The sequence below is a fragment of the Chlorocebus sabaeus genome, chromosome 7 (genome assembly GCF_047675955.1).
Source record: "Chlorocebus sabaeus isolate Y175 chromosome 7, mChlSab1.0.hap1, whole genome shotgun sequence".
NCBI classification, from domain to species: domain Eukaryota; kingdom Metazoa; phylum Chordata; class Mammalia; order Primates; family Cercopithecidae; genus Chlorocebus; species Chlorocebus sabaeus.
The window spans coordinates 135407860-135421871 of NC_132910.1; the positions used below are offsets into that span (position 1 = coordinate 135407860).

Sequence of the window (14012 nt, forward strand, 5' to 3'; positions counted from 1 at the left end):
AGATGGAGGCAGGGGGATGCTAACAGAGAGGACGGCAGGATCAAAAGCAGGGGGTTAGAGCGATGTGACTGGCACAGACGGTTCTGGTTGGAGAGCAGGGGGCAGCCACTGAGAGTTTCTCACAAAACAGTGGCTCTGGGGCTCAAAGAGGATCCCTCTGGCAGCAGGGCACTGTATGCCCTGGAATAGGGGAAGAAGCACCTTGTCTAGCAGCAAAACTATTTTGAGAACATCCCTCTAGAAAAGTGAAGGAAAGAAGTGAGACAATAACTGGCCACACTGCCACATGGAAGACGCAGTAAGATGTCTCTGACGGCATTGGCCACATAGCCACTGCCCTACCTACTGGACTAAAGTGAAAGACCACTCTCTCACTATCATACCCAAGGGCACCTCACTGCCTCCGGCTGCACTTTTCTAATGAAATCATCTGCAGAGCTCTGACACACAGGACAGATAAAGGCACAGCCGGGGGAAGGGGGCACAACCCACTCACATCCACTTGGCCTGGAAATGGGCTTCTGAGTTTCGGTGTTTTCCCGGAAGGAATTTTTAGCCAACAACAGAGAGATCAGGTCCAAGTTCCTTAGGCACATGTGATGCTTAAGGAAGGCTCTCTTTCCTGCCACTCCACCACATGAAAATGCTCCACTCCCAGATACAGTTGTGAACGTGGGCATTCCCTTGGCCTCCCCACCCCTATTTCCTTCGAGATTCTACTCAGGTGCCACCTCCAGGAAGCCTTCCTTGACTGAGCTCCCATAATCCTTCTGCCCTGCAACCACACTTACCACATGACAGAGAAAGCATCCGTGTTTAGGTCTGTCTTTCCTTAAGTGGTACCTCAGAAGAGGGGCTGAGTCACTGTGCTTTGGCACCCCCACACAGTGTCTGACATATAGTAGGTGCTCAGCAAACATTTGTTGAACGAACTCATAAATATAGGAAAGAACCTACTTCTTGAAGAGATTCGTTCTGCAGTTCTAGATTCATGACAAAATTCCATCAAAACAAATATTTTGATGTGTTCATTTGGGATGAAAAAAACTAAATTCTACAAAGCCCAGTCATAGTCCAGCTGTGGAGAATGCTGTTTTCCCCTTGAAAGACCACAAAACTCTAAAGAAGTCACCTTTATTTATTAAAAAAAAAAAGTCAGTAGCACAGGAATTGCATCAACATGTCTTCTGGCCACAAGCAGGTATAAGAATAAATTCGATTTCTTCAAGCCAGATGCTTCCATTTTTCCAGGCCAGCTAGATCTACTAATCTGTTGAGTCATACCATAACCTATACTTCCAAAAGAGCTGCTCATTTAAACTCAATTTCTGATATGTTTTGGCGGTGTCCCCACCCAAATCGCAACTTGAATTGTATCTCCCAGAATTCCCACGTGTTGTGGGAGGGAGCCAGGGGGAGGTAACTGAATCATGGGGGCTGGTCTTTCCCAGCTATTTTTGTGATAGTAAGTTTCATGAGATCTGACGGGTTTATCACGGGTTTCTGCTTTTGCTTCTTCCTCATTTTTCTCTTGCTGCCACCATGTAAGAAGTGCCTTTCACCTCCTGCCATGATTATGAGGCCTCCCCAGCCATGTGAAACTGCAAGTCCAATTAAACCTCTTTTTCTTCCCAGTCTCAGGTATGTCTTTATCAGCAGCATGCAAACAGACTAATACACTTTTACACACTGGTTTACAGAAACCGTTCTGGGCCTAGACCGCCAATGAGAGGCTGCACAAATGAAGGCCGGCTAGCGCTGAGTACTGTCCCCATCACCCATGGTATTTTAAACTCTGGAAACCAACCAGAAGAAAAGCCTCATACCTTTCAGAAAGGAAAAAAAAAAAAAAAAAGCCTGCTATTAACAAAAATGTATCTAAATCTCTCTATAACTTATTAATGCCATTTTTCTAACCACAGAGGTGACTCTTAAAGTAAAAAATCTCCTTTGTTAGTTATGTGTTCTAAGGATTTTGTTGGGGAACCTGGTTTAAAAAAACTAAAATAATCCCCCCCAGAAAAGTGATTTCTCTTTTCTCTTAAAGGCGATTAAAAGGCCCTGGTTCAGCTTTTCTTTTCTTTTCTTTTTTTTTTAAGATGGGAGTTTCACTCTTGTTGCCTGGACTGGTGGCTCACCACAACCTCTGCCTCCCAGATTCAAGCGATTCTCCCGCCTCAGCCTCCTGAGTAGCTGGGAGTATAGATGTGTGCCACCAGGCCTGGCTAATTTTGTATTTTTAGTAGAGATGAGGTTTCTCCATGTTGGTCAGGCTGGTCCGGAACTCCTGACCTCTGGTAACCCACCCACCTTGGCCTCCCAAAGTGCTGGGATTACAGGTGTGAGCCACTGCGCCCAGCCCTGGTTCAGGTTTTTGTATGTGTAACTTTCTAAGGTGTAATGCAAAGCTATACTTTTAGTAGCAATCAGACTACAAAATCTGGTCTCTAGCAGAAGTTAGGCTCTTACATTGGAGAATTCTCCAAATCATGCACAGCAAGTACCTACTGGGTCATACCTCAGGTCTATTTTGAGCAAAGATGCCAATGAACTGATCTGGGGTGGCCGTGAAGCCCTTCTGGATCAGCGCTGAGCCTAGGCACTCCGACATTTCTGCAACCTAAAATGGAGAGGAGAAAGTCAGAAACAGATTGGGCCCCAACTCCGGAAACAAAGCTGACCAGAGGACAGGCTTACATCTCAGCCAGCACGCAATGCTGCACACAGAAGGGGAGAGGGAACACGCAGGCATTCCTTTATTGGTAGGTTTTTTGGTAAAACACAAGGTTTTATTCACAAGAAATCAGAATGAAGAGAACTGACCGCAGGGATCCTTCTGCAAAGCAAATTAATCTTATCCCAACGGCTGCAGGTCACAGATAATTATATGGCAAGGCTTCTTATACATTTTTTTCTATTTTAGTTTTATAAAATTATAAAAATAGTAGAGAGATGGATTTTTTTTAATTTATAAAGCAGCCAAAACTTGTTTATTTGGTATAAACACAGAAACAGCAACTTTTGAGAGTCCTATAAAAAATAAGAGCAAGCTATTATCCTGAAGTTCTACAATTCTGTTCTTAAGAACGTATTCTTAGGAAACAATCTCAGGAGGAGGTTTTTAAAAGCCTACATATAGGCTAGGCATGGTGGCTCACGCCTATAATCCCAGCACTTTGGGAGGCCGAGGCGGGCAGATCACTTGAGGGAGTTCGAGGCCAGCCTGGCCAACATGGTAAAACCCCGTCTCTACTGAAAATACAAAAATTAGCCAGGCATGGTGGCGTGCACCTGTAATCCCAGCTACTCAGGAGGCTGAGGTAGAAGAATTGCTTGAACCCAGGAGGTGGAGTCTGCAGTGCACTGAGATCATCCCACTGCACTCCAGCCTGGGTGACAGAGTGAGATTCCATCTCAAAAAAAAAAAAAAAGCCTACGTATAAACATATGCAAATATTTCAAAATTACTGCATCAAAAATCTCTAGGGTAAAAAACCTAATCATGGCTGGTGATTAAGTAAATGATGGTAAATCACTAAGAAAATGCTACATGGTTAGTTAATATCACAATTGTGAAAACTACATCAAACTTAGGACAATATTATAATGATAAGCAACAAATGTAAATATAAAAATGCATATTATAATAACTAAGTAAAAATTGGTAGGTTTGCAAAATTCGGCAGGGTTATCCTATCCTCTCCCCGTTCCTACCCCAAATAAATTAAAATTTTTAAAAAATCTTAAACTTTGCAATTCTTTTTTCTTTTCTTTTCTTTCTTTTTTTTTTTTTTTTGAGATGGAGTCTCACTCTGTTGCCCAGGCTGGAGTGCAGGGGCATGGTCTTGGCTCACTGCAACTTCCGCCTAAAGGGTTCAAGCAATTCTCCCTGCCTCAGCCTCCAGAGTAGCTGGGATTACAGCACCTGCCACCACATCTGGCTAATTTTTGTATTTTTCAGTAAAGACAGGGTTTTGCCATGTTGACCAGGTTGGTCTTGAACTCCTGACCTCAGGTGATCTGCCCCCTCGGCCTCCCAAAGTGCTGGGATTATAGGCATGAGGCATACCGTGCCTGGCCTGGAGTTATTTTCTTTATTCTCAGTTGGCAAATTCTCAAGAGCACTCTTAAAGCACACCCATACCCATAGGAAGTAAGGCCACACCTACTCCTGGCCTGGAACCCTACTGGTTCTGGGCCTTGGCACCATCCTGGCCCTGCCTATGGGGAACAGAGTGATCATGGTAAGGTGACCATAGGATGACAAAAACAGGTTCATTACTATCCTCTCCTTCACAGATGAGTTCAAAGTCTTGGTTGCATTTAAGGAATCGGAACCTGAGAAATACCTGCAATTGGATGCTACATAGCTGGTACATATGATTGAATAATACACGCACATTTATATTTCTAGATCGGTCATACATTCTTAAAAACAAAAAACAAAAAGAAACAAACCCCTTTAAGGCATTCCTAGTCACCAAAAGGTCATATTCATTGGATGATTGAAAAAGAAAAAAAAAAAGATTTGAATGTACAAATCCAAAGTTGGCTTTAGTTTTGTATCTTCACCCGCTTCCAAATGAAGCGTGCAAGGCATAGATTCACACCTTCAGAAACCCCAGTGATTTTCCATCTGCCTTGAAAACGCCAATCTGCAATGGATGTGTCTTCTCTCTTCCAGCCAATAAACGACAGATGTAACCCAGGAGACACAGAGGACTCCATGACGCCTCAGGATCATCACACACAACACACGCATGTTCGACACACACAGGCTGTTCTTACACTTGTGAAAATGAGGGATCCTGGAAACTAGTATTTACACAGGAAACTATTTGGCTCTGGTAGGACAGAATAAAAATGGGAAATCCTTCCAGTCATGTGAGCTACTGCTCGTAGCTCCTTCCACAGGGGAGGTGTGAGAAGTCACTTCCCCATCTCTTGAGAGACAGACAAACACCTTTCAAGCAAAGCCTTCTGCATCCTGTCGACCCCAGAGGATGGACGGGGAGAAATCACGCGCTTCAGCCTGAGAACAATCCACACACTCTGCGGCTGCAGAGAACAATCCCTTCCACCCTTCCACAGACACACCCCAAACACACCAGCCCCTAAACTGCCCTTCACACAAAACCCAGAAGAAGGAAGTGCATTGTATTCAGGAATCCGCATGATTACCTGCCCCTAGAGCAGGAGAGGGGGAGCCAGGGGCGGGAGCCTTTCTTGGACAGCTGTGTGGAAGCAGCAGGCAGCAAAGCAGAGCTGGCATGTCTGGGGCACCTGCCTGTCCCGGGGTGCTGTGTGCACTGGGGAAGAACCGTGGCATCCACATTCATTGTAATCATGACAAAATAAATAAATAAATAAGCAGCAACGTCTTCCTACACTGCAACTGCCACTCATGAACTGCTGTTTCAACAGTTGTAGCCATTGATGGGCGGGGACGAGATTGACAAGTGTCACCACACTCAGATCCCAGCTTCCTTTGTGCTTATACAGTAACACAAGTGTCTTCCCCGAACACCTGTGTTCCTCCCTGCGGCTGCCCTGGGGGTGTCACACAGGTGGTGAGTTGGCCAAGCACAGCTTTGCGGGTCAGGAGCACGCACCAGGAAAGCCCACACAAGAGGCTGCAGGCCTTGCTTCTGGTCCTGGTTCTGCCACTAACCAGCTACGACCTTGGGTGAGTCACCTCTCTTCCTGAGACAGGTCCTCCTCATCTGTAAAATGAGGACATGCTTCCACGTTCCGGCTTCTGAGTTTTTCTAGTACCCCTCAAGTGGAGAGGAATAATCCTATCCCGCCAGGGGAACTGGGAGAGTTTCTAAAATTTTATCTTAAAAATTATACTCAACTTCACAATGTGTCCACATCAGCTTTGAAATACAGTGCTTTGAAGCACTAGCTAAATTCCTTAACTTGTTCTCCCCAAACCTTTGTGTCATGTTTCTCCTTGGACGCCCCATGCTTACGGCAAGGCTCTGGGCTGGTCCAGCACATACACTTTGGAGCAACCTTCTGGCTCCAAGAATCCACACGCGGAAGCATCCCTGCTTGCAAGAGGAGTTCACAGAGCCTGTTTCATACAAACTCACCTGTTTGTATGAAAGCCATTCATAGGGTTGGTCTGGTTTCCGAGAGCCTAAACAAGGGCCATTATCTAAAAAACAGAGAAAAAACAATGGATGGGCTGAACATACATACATATTCCCAGATTTTAATTTGTATCCCAGCCCCACGCTACTAAACATCAGCTAGACTCTACTTTAGTCCTCAGATAAGAAATGGTGGCTTCAGATTGGAAATGTTTTCTCCCTCAGTTTTGGTCTGATTTTTTCTTTGCTGGTTTATTTCTGTTTTGTTTAAGTGGGGCAGGAGAGGGGGACGAGGAGAGAAATGGCAAAATCCAACTCTTAATTAAGGGCACTTAATTTGTGATTCCTCTTTAACACCCTACTGCTTTAGACCAGGAGTCAGCAGATGAGTGGTGAAGAGATCCTGCTGTAGTGGTAAAGGGATACCTTTTCATCAAAACTTTTCAAGAAGTCTAAAGCATTCTAACTTAGAATACGGAAAGGAAAATATAGTTCTTTATGTGTCCAAATTTTGATGACCAAAGGTATCAAAAATTACCTGGAATCCTAGTTATATAGGTGAAGTCGTGATTGCAGAAAAACAAAAACAAAGAAAAGATGTGAAATGAGGGGACGTGAAGTGGCATTTGTGAAGCAAAAGTTAGGAAATATCGAGAAGTTTCCCGATTCCCATCGAGGTTTCGAAGAAGCAAAAGGGGACCATAGTGCATCTGGCTTTGGCACGTTAGGTCTGAGTGTTCGTGAGGAGGCTCTGATTTGACGTGAGGACCTAAGGAAGTAGGACGGAAGGCAGGGCTGGCCCCATCACACAGATCATGCCCCAGACAACAACAGTGTGCGGCACACACAGATTCAGGAGTCAGCCGCGCGGCTGGGGAGGACGCAGGCCGGACACACTGACTTCTTTGCCATCCCTAAAAACAGTCCTGAAGAAAACAGGGTTATTCTCGGACCCTCTCCAATTTACAGAGACCGTAACAAGGGCCATACAAGATGAGTTTAATCAGATGCTGTTTCCAGATGGGGAAAAAAATTGCATCAGCCATATGAAATGATGCGCTTTTATTCCTCAAAAACAGAGACCGGCACACTGCAGCCAAGGGCCAAATCAGGCCCGCCACCTGTTTTTGTGGACACAGTGATAGTGGCACACAGCCACACTGATTCATTTTTGTTCTGTGTGAGGCTGCAGTTGAGTAGTTGCAACCAAGACCATATGGCACCAAAGCCAAAAATATTTACTATCAGACTTTTTACAGAAAACATATGCCAACTCCAGCTCTAGAACTAGTCGTTAAGCTGCAGGCTCACCGGGGGAACTTAATACTATACCCAGGCTCTATTCTACCCAGGCTCTAGAATTTTTTATTCAATTGAATAGGGATGGGGCCTGGGTCTCAGTATTTTTCAGGAGCTCCCCGATGGCACAAAAGTGCAGCTAGAGATGAGAGCCGCCGAGAAGCAGGGAGCTCAATCTTTACAAATGGCTTCCTTGGTGCAGTTTTAAAGTACGAGGTTTAAAACCTCTAGGCGGGCTTCTTCTATCATTCAACAAACTTCTGACCCCTTATCCAAATGCTGGGTCTTGCTCTTTTGTAGAAGTTTAACTCTATAGTAGCCTAAGAAAATCAAAGCTTAGAATAAAAAGATCCTCTGGGAAAAAAAAAAAAAAGGAAGCAAATTGAGACCTGCAAAGCAGCTCCCTTCAGTGAGTAAAGATCAAGAAGACTGGACTCACTTTCCTTCACCTTCTCTGACACATCCACAGGACTTTCATTTTCCAGAGGGAGCAAGTGACCAAAGAAAAGTTATGTGACTTGTCTTCAGATCAGGGGAGAGTCAGAAGCATAATGTAAGTCACCACGCTCCTCCATGAATGTATATACACTTACATGTATACAGCAGGTCCTCAAATAATGGCATTTCATTTGCACGTTCTCCCCACATCTGTGTGGCTTTTCCTGGGAACTCTGGGTTCCTCCCACATCCCAAAGCTGTGCCTGTGAGGTGAACTGGTGCATCTCCACGGTCCTAGTGACTGTGGGTGTGAGTATGAGTCTCCCTACGATGGGATGGTGTCCTGGCCAGGGCAGTTCCCCCCTGACATCCTCAGCTGCCCAGATGGGCTCCAGTCACCCATGACCCTGAACTGGAATAAACAGGTAAATATTTATCTTACTTGTTTGTATTAATTGTTCCTAAATGTATGTAGCACTCACATTTATTTCAGTGTTTAATATAAGAAGTGTGGTGTTTATTTAGAAGTTTGGTGATGTTTTTGTGACTAGAAATATGCTGTGGGAATTTAACTCTTGTTTATATCAATTAGCCTATGAGAAAATTGGTTTCATTATAGTCGTTTTCAAGTTGCAGTTTCCAAGAACTGCACATGCTCTGTGATGGTGGTAAAGAACACGAACACGAACACACACACACACTCTGCTTCATGTGCCACATGTTAGGCTGATCCACCTGATGGGTATTTACTATCACGGACAAATCCTGACCTTGACACCAACTTTGAAAATGTTCATAAATTAAATAACACCCAAGTAAGCTTGTTCTTCCTTTGTAATGGGCTTAATGCACCTGCTATGGGAACACTGGGACAAACTCACCAAGCTGAGACATCCAGTTACCAGTGTCAAGCAAAAAACAATAGGCTTTTTTTTTTTTTTTTTTTTGAGATGGAGTCTCGCTGTGTCATCCAGGCTGGAGTGCAGTGGTGCAACCTCGGCTCACTGCAACCTCCACCTCCCCAGTTCAAGTGATTCTCCTGCCTCAGCCTCCTGAGTAGCTGGGATTACAGACACGTGCCACCACGCCCGGCTATTTTTGAATTTTCAGTAGAGACAGAGTTTCACCATGTTGGTCAGGCTGGTCTTGAACTCCTGACCTTGTGATCTGCCCGCCTTGGCCTTCCAAAGTGCTGGGATTACAGGCGTGAGCCACCACACCCAGCCAATAGGCACTTCTTGAGTGCACATTACAAGCAACATATCATGAGGGATAGAGCCAGCAATACCACATGGTTCCTGACCATAAAGGGATTACAATCTAGCTAGTAGTGGCCCAAATAAAAGCTAAGCATCAGAGGATTTAAATAACAAAGCACAGATTCCAAGACCATTTTTAGAGAAGTACTTGGTATAAGCAAAAATGAACTGGCTAAAATAGAAAGCGGGTGGAGAAACCAGAGGTACTCCCTCCTTCACTGAGGATGAATTAGTGGGGTGCTCACTGTGTGTCAGGCACTGCCAATGCTGTGAAAAGAGATGACTGACAGTCACCCTGTTCTCAAGGGCTAGGGGGCAGAATGCCAGGTGAACACCTCTGTGCCATCAGGGTTTATGCAGAAGGAATATAACGTGCTGGGAGGGAAAAGGGAAGAAACGCCTCACTGGGAGGTAGGGGATGAAAATGATAGACTAGGAAGGTTTTAGAGAAAAGGTGAAATGCAAAGAGTTTTAACAGATTAAAGAACACATCAAGCATCCAGGCTGGGGGTAGAAGGAGGCTGTATGATCAAGAAAAAAAAGTGCACGGCCGGGCATGGTAGCTCAGGCCTGTAATCCCAGTATTTTGGGAGGCCGAGGCGGGTGGATCACCTGAGGTCAGGAGTTTGAGACCAGCCTGGCCAACATGTTGAAACCCCATCTCTACCAAAAATACAAAAATTAGCCAGGCGTGGTAGTGGGCGCCTGTAATCCCAGTTACTCGGGAGGCTGAGGCAGCAGAATCACTTGAACCTAGAAGGTGTAGGTTGCGGTGAGCCAAGATCATGCCATTGCACTCCAGCCTGGGCAACAAGAGCAAAACTCCGTCTCAAAAAAAGAAGTGTACAAGTCTGGGCATGGTGGCTCACACCTGTAGTCCCAGTACTTTGGGAGGTTGAGGCAGGAGGCTCACTTGAGGCCAGAAGTTTGAGTCCAGCCTGGGCAACATAGCAAGACCCCATTTCTAAAAAACAAAATAAAACTGCACAAAGGCGCAGGGCTGGGGAGAGAGCAGAGGTAGTCGTGGCTCTGCAGGAAGTTCAGAATGACCTGAGAGCCATATACAGGAGGCCTAGGAGGGACAGAGGCTGGAAAGGAGGTATGCTGGATATCACAGGGTTTCTTACGCCACAGTTAATAATTAAGGGTAATCCCATGAGCCAACATGTCCCAACTGTCTCTAACAGAACACTGCCATCCTGGGATGCCAGTATTTCTTTCTCAAAATATGGGTCTCTTGGTCAAGTAAGCATGAAAAATGCTGGATTGGAACCAGTTCAACAGACCTCTTTATTGCAGGAAGCGTCAGAGCCTACTGTGCACTGGTGTAACATGTGACTCACCATAAAATACAGAATGTGACACTCATATATGTGACTGCGGAGCCCCCGGGGCCATAGGGAACATCTAGAGGGTCCAGTGAGCTTTGGGGCAGACTCTGGGGAAGTTACAGTGGACACAGAGGGGCCTGAGCGATACTAAGGAGGCGAAAGATAGAGCAAATGCACATTTCTGAAAGGCCACTCGTTCTTCATGAAACACGGCAAGCGGCAGCCACGCAAACGCAGGAAAATGCTTACTTGACACCTGTATTCCCCTCTGGAAACCTTCGTATAACGTTGTGACATCCTCATAGAAATACACCAAGGGCTCGTCGCTGTCAAGCAGTGCGGATCTTCGTGCACCACCACTGCCCTATTCAAAAAGAAAGGGGGCGTGTTAGAAGGCGATGAAATACGTACGCGCTGTGGAATGCCTAAATCAAGCTAATTAACATATCCATTCCTTTACATCCTTATCACTTACTTGTAGTGAGAACACTTAAAATCTATTCTCTTAGTAATTTCAGGTATATGATACACTGTTATTAACTACAGTCACCAACTAATAGAGCACATAGTCACCATTTTAATTAAAAATAGATGTCCTGAACTCGTCCCTCCTATTATACACCATAAATACATATAATTTGTATTTGTCCATTAAAAAAATAAATAAAATGCTTAAAAATTAAATACAAAGTCTAACACGCCCCTGTGCTACCCGCACCCCTCCAGGCGGCCCCCTGCGGAACAGCTGCTCAGTGAGCGAGTGCTGAAAGACTGCGGCGGAAGATGTGCTGGGGTAAACCCATCATTCGCCTAGAGGTAAGCACAGACTCCGGGGAACCACGGCTAAGATAACAGGGCTGTCAAAAAGATGCCTGAAGAAAGAAAACAGGTTCACAGACCTGTAAGTGCTGCTCCTGCCAGATAAGGCCAAAGAGAGCAATAGAAGAGCCAGAAACTGCCACCACTACACACACTGCCAGTCCTCAAGCCACTGCCATCCACAGCACAGAGGACTGATCCTGCTCAGCCCTGGTGGAAATGAAACTCCACTTGGCTATACTTCTAAAATGTTTCCTATATTCTTTTTGAGACTATTTCCACTATTTTATCTCCTCACCAAGTGCAATATAATCTGTTAGAAACTTCACTTTCTTTCATAGCATCTCTAACAGTTAAAATAATCAGCTACAAAACATATGATTGTGCAGAGACAGGTCTTCACTAGTTTTAGGTGCAACATTTATAGGTGTGCAGATTTGACATCGCTGTGCACCTTTCTCTAAGTCATCTTCATCTGTTGGTTTCCTGAGTATATTTGCTATGCGCAAGAACTCCTAATGATGAATAAGGCGTCAGGGCCTAGCCTCCCACAGTAGCAGCAGTAGTCTTTAGAGGTAGCAGGTCTCCAATGGGAGCTGCTGAGTCCTCTGGGGCCAAAGGACACTGTAAGGCATCCAGACATCCACAGAAAGCCAAAAAGCACTTTTTAGAGACTGATAAAAAAAAGTTCAGTGACTGTGACGTTAGAGCCTGCCACTTGTTCTTTAAATTTCAGAGAGGGGCCTTCACTTTTACAACAGTCTGGAAACGCTTGGAGAAATTAGACTGTGATATGATAACTTCTGGTACCAACAGGAAAGAGCTGTCCAAAAGTGGAAGAGATCACTTCTGGCTTAAGGTGTGATGAAAGAAAACAGGAGACACCAGAAAGAAGTGGGGAAAAGCTAGGTCTCAGAGTAGGGCGGCAGCGCTGAGGAGGGCAGCGCGGAGGAGGAAATGGATGGGTGCCAGGGGATGAACTCACAGGGAGACCCCTTAGAAGGTGACGACTGCCTGACCTGTTTCCATGGACTCTTGTATTTTCATTAGGATTATCCATTCCTCTTCCTACAAGCTCTTTTGCTTTTTGTCCATCCTTAAGTTATAATGTATATACTGTTTAAAAAACATTTAAGTGATACAGAAGTATATCAAGGAAAAATGATTACTATTAGTAGTCTGGTAAATTCCTCCCAGTCTTTTTTCTATGCTTATACATTTACAGACATTCTGTCAATATCCACTGTGTGCTACATATGTGTATTTAACTCTTGATCCAAAACTGCAAATACTTTCTGGAGTAAATATGACCCAATCATATCTTTTAATCATCACAATGTCTTCTCTCTCTTGGCAGAAACTTTCTAATACCTATGGCTGTGATTCCAAACATACTTACTAACTACAGCATGCTACTTTGTAAAGCAAAAACGTTCTTCTTTGTGTGCACAAGAATGGAAGAGGATCTTCGCATTAGTGTCACGCATTATTGTTACCTAATCGCTGAGTCTGTTTTCTTTTCTGTCAAATGGAGACATCATGAGTCCACTTCCAGGGTTATTTTTTGTTAAAGAAGAACTTTCCTGTAAAATGTGATTGTGTAGAATATTACTTGTGCACCCAATAACATGCTCTAACTACAGTACAAGTCCTCCATCACCTCAATCTTGACTCTAACAAATAGCCTGAAATTCAGAAGCAATTTTCTGGCTTGGGAGAGAGTATCAGAAGCCTCTTTAACCCATGACGCCACCAAAAACACCGAAGGCACCAAGGCTAAGGTAGGAAGAGAAAGCGGGAACGGACAAAATGATAGAAAACAGGAAGACTGAGAGGGTGTGAAAAGAGATAAGAAAAGCACCAAGCATGACGGTGAAGTGTGGTTGTCTCAGCATGGCCTAGAGATGCAGGCGGCCTGGCCGCCCACAGGGAGGTCCTCAACGATCCTCTGCTTAGGATGGTGCCTTCTATACCTCTTGACACAACAGAAAAGCATTCACGGTCTTTTTCAGCGCTGTCTCTTCAAAAGCAACACCACTTTCTGCACTCTACGGAGGAACTAGCTGTGAATGGGCAGATGGGGATAAGGTGAACAAGACACAAGCCTGTTCTGAAGGAGCCCAAGTCTTGTCCCTAAGTGACCAGAGGGACTCCAGGGAGCCCTGGCTGAGCAGAAGAGTGCAGGGAGAGTCAGGATGAACAGACAGAAGCAAGCCTGAAATCTCAGGTGCAAAGGCTCATCCTAAAGCCAAGGTTCTCAAAGTGTGGTCTGTGGAACACCTGGCACAGGTTAGGAAAGCAAATCACAGCAGACCTGCCAAATCCGAAATTCTGGGGATGCAATCCAGCAATCTGCGCTTTCAGAAGCCCTCCAGGGGATGCTAAGGTTTGACAAACACCTTGCTAGAGACACTGAGGTTTCCAGCAGGGAAATGATGAGGATAGGCTAACGGGTTAGAAAGAAATCTACAAGAACTGGAAGCAGTGTGTGGAACAGGAGGGAGAGGAGAGACTGGAGAGAAATCAACTCCTACAGACCTGGAGAGGGCAGTGGGAGTTGGGAGTCGGGAAGGACCAAGGCACTGGGCGTGCTGCAGCACTCAGGAACAGGATTTGACAGGTAATGGGGTGCAGGCAGAAAGAAGGATGGCTGAGAAGAAAAACTGTTCCCTTTAATTAAATAGAAGACTGGGCACTGGGGGTAGGCTTCAGAAAAGAGAAGAAGTTTAGCTTTGGACATACAGAGACCATAACCCTTCGAGACAGGT

At 45.1% G+C, this 14012-nt stretch overlaps 1 protein-coding gene across 10 annotated transcripts in view; it reads right to left on the reverse strand.

The window, feature by feature from the left end:
- ACSL1 (acyl-CoA synthetase long chain family member 1) overlaps nt 1-14012 on the reverse strand; it is a 71122-nt gene that overhangs the window by 22113 nt on the left and 34997 nt on the right. For all 10 annotated transcript variants that reach the window (XM_037994250.2, XM_008000406.3, XM_008000411.3 and 7 more), the window contains 3 exons: nt 10675-10789; nt 6099-6163; nt 2519-2620 (listed from right to left, as the gene is read on the reverse strand). In XM_037994250.2, coding sequence (XP_037850178.1) covers nt 2519-2620; nt 6099-6163; nt 10675-10789 — 282 coding nt within the window. The remainder of the gene's footprint in view (nt 1-2518; nt 2621-6098; nt 6164-10674; nt 10790-14012) is intronic.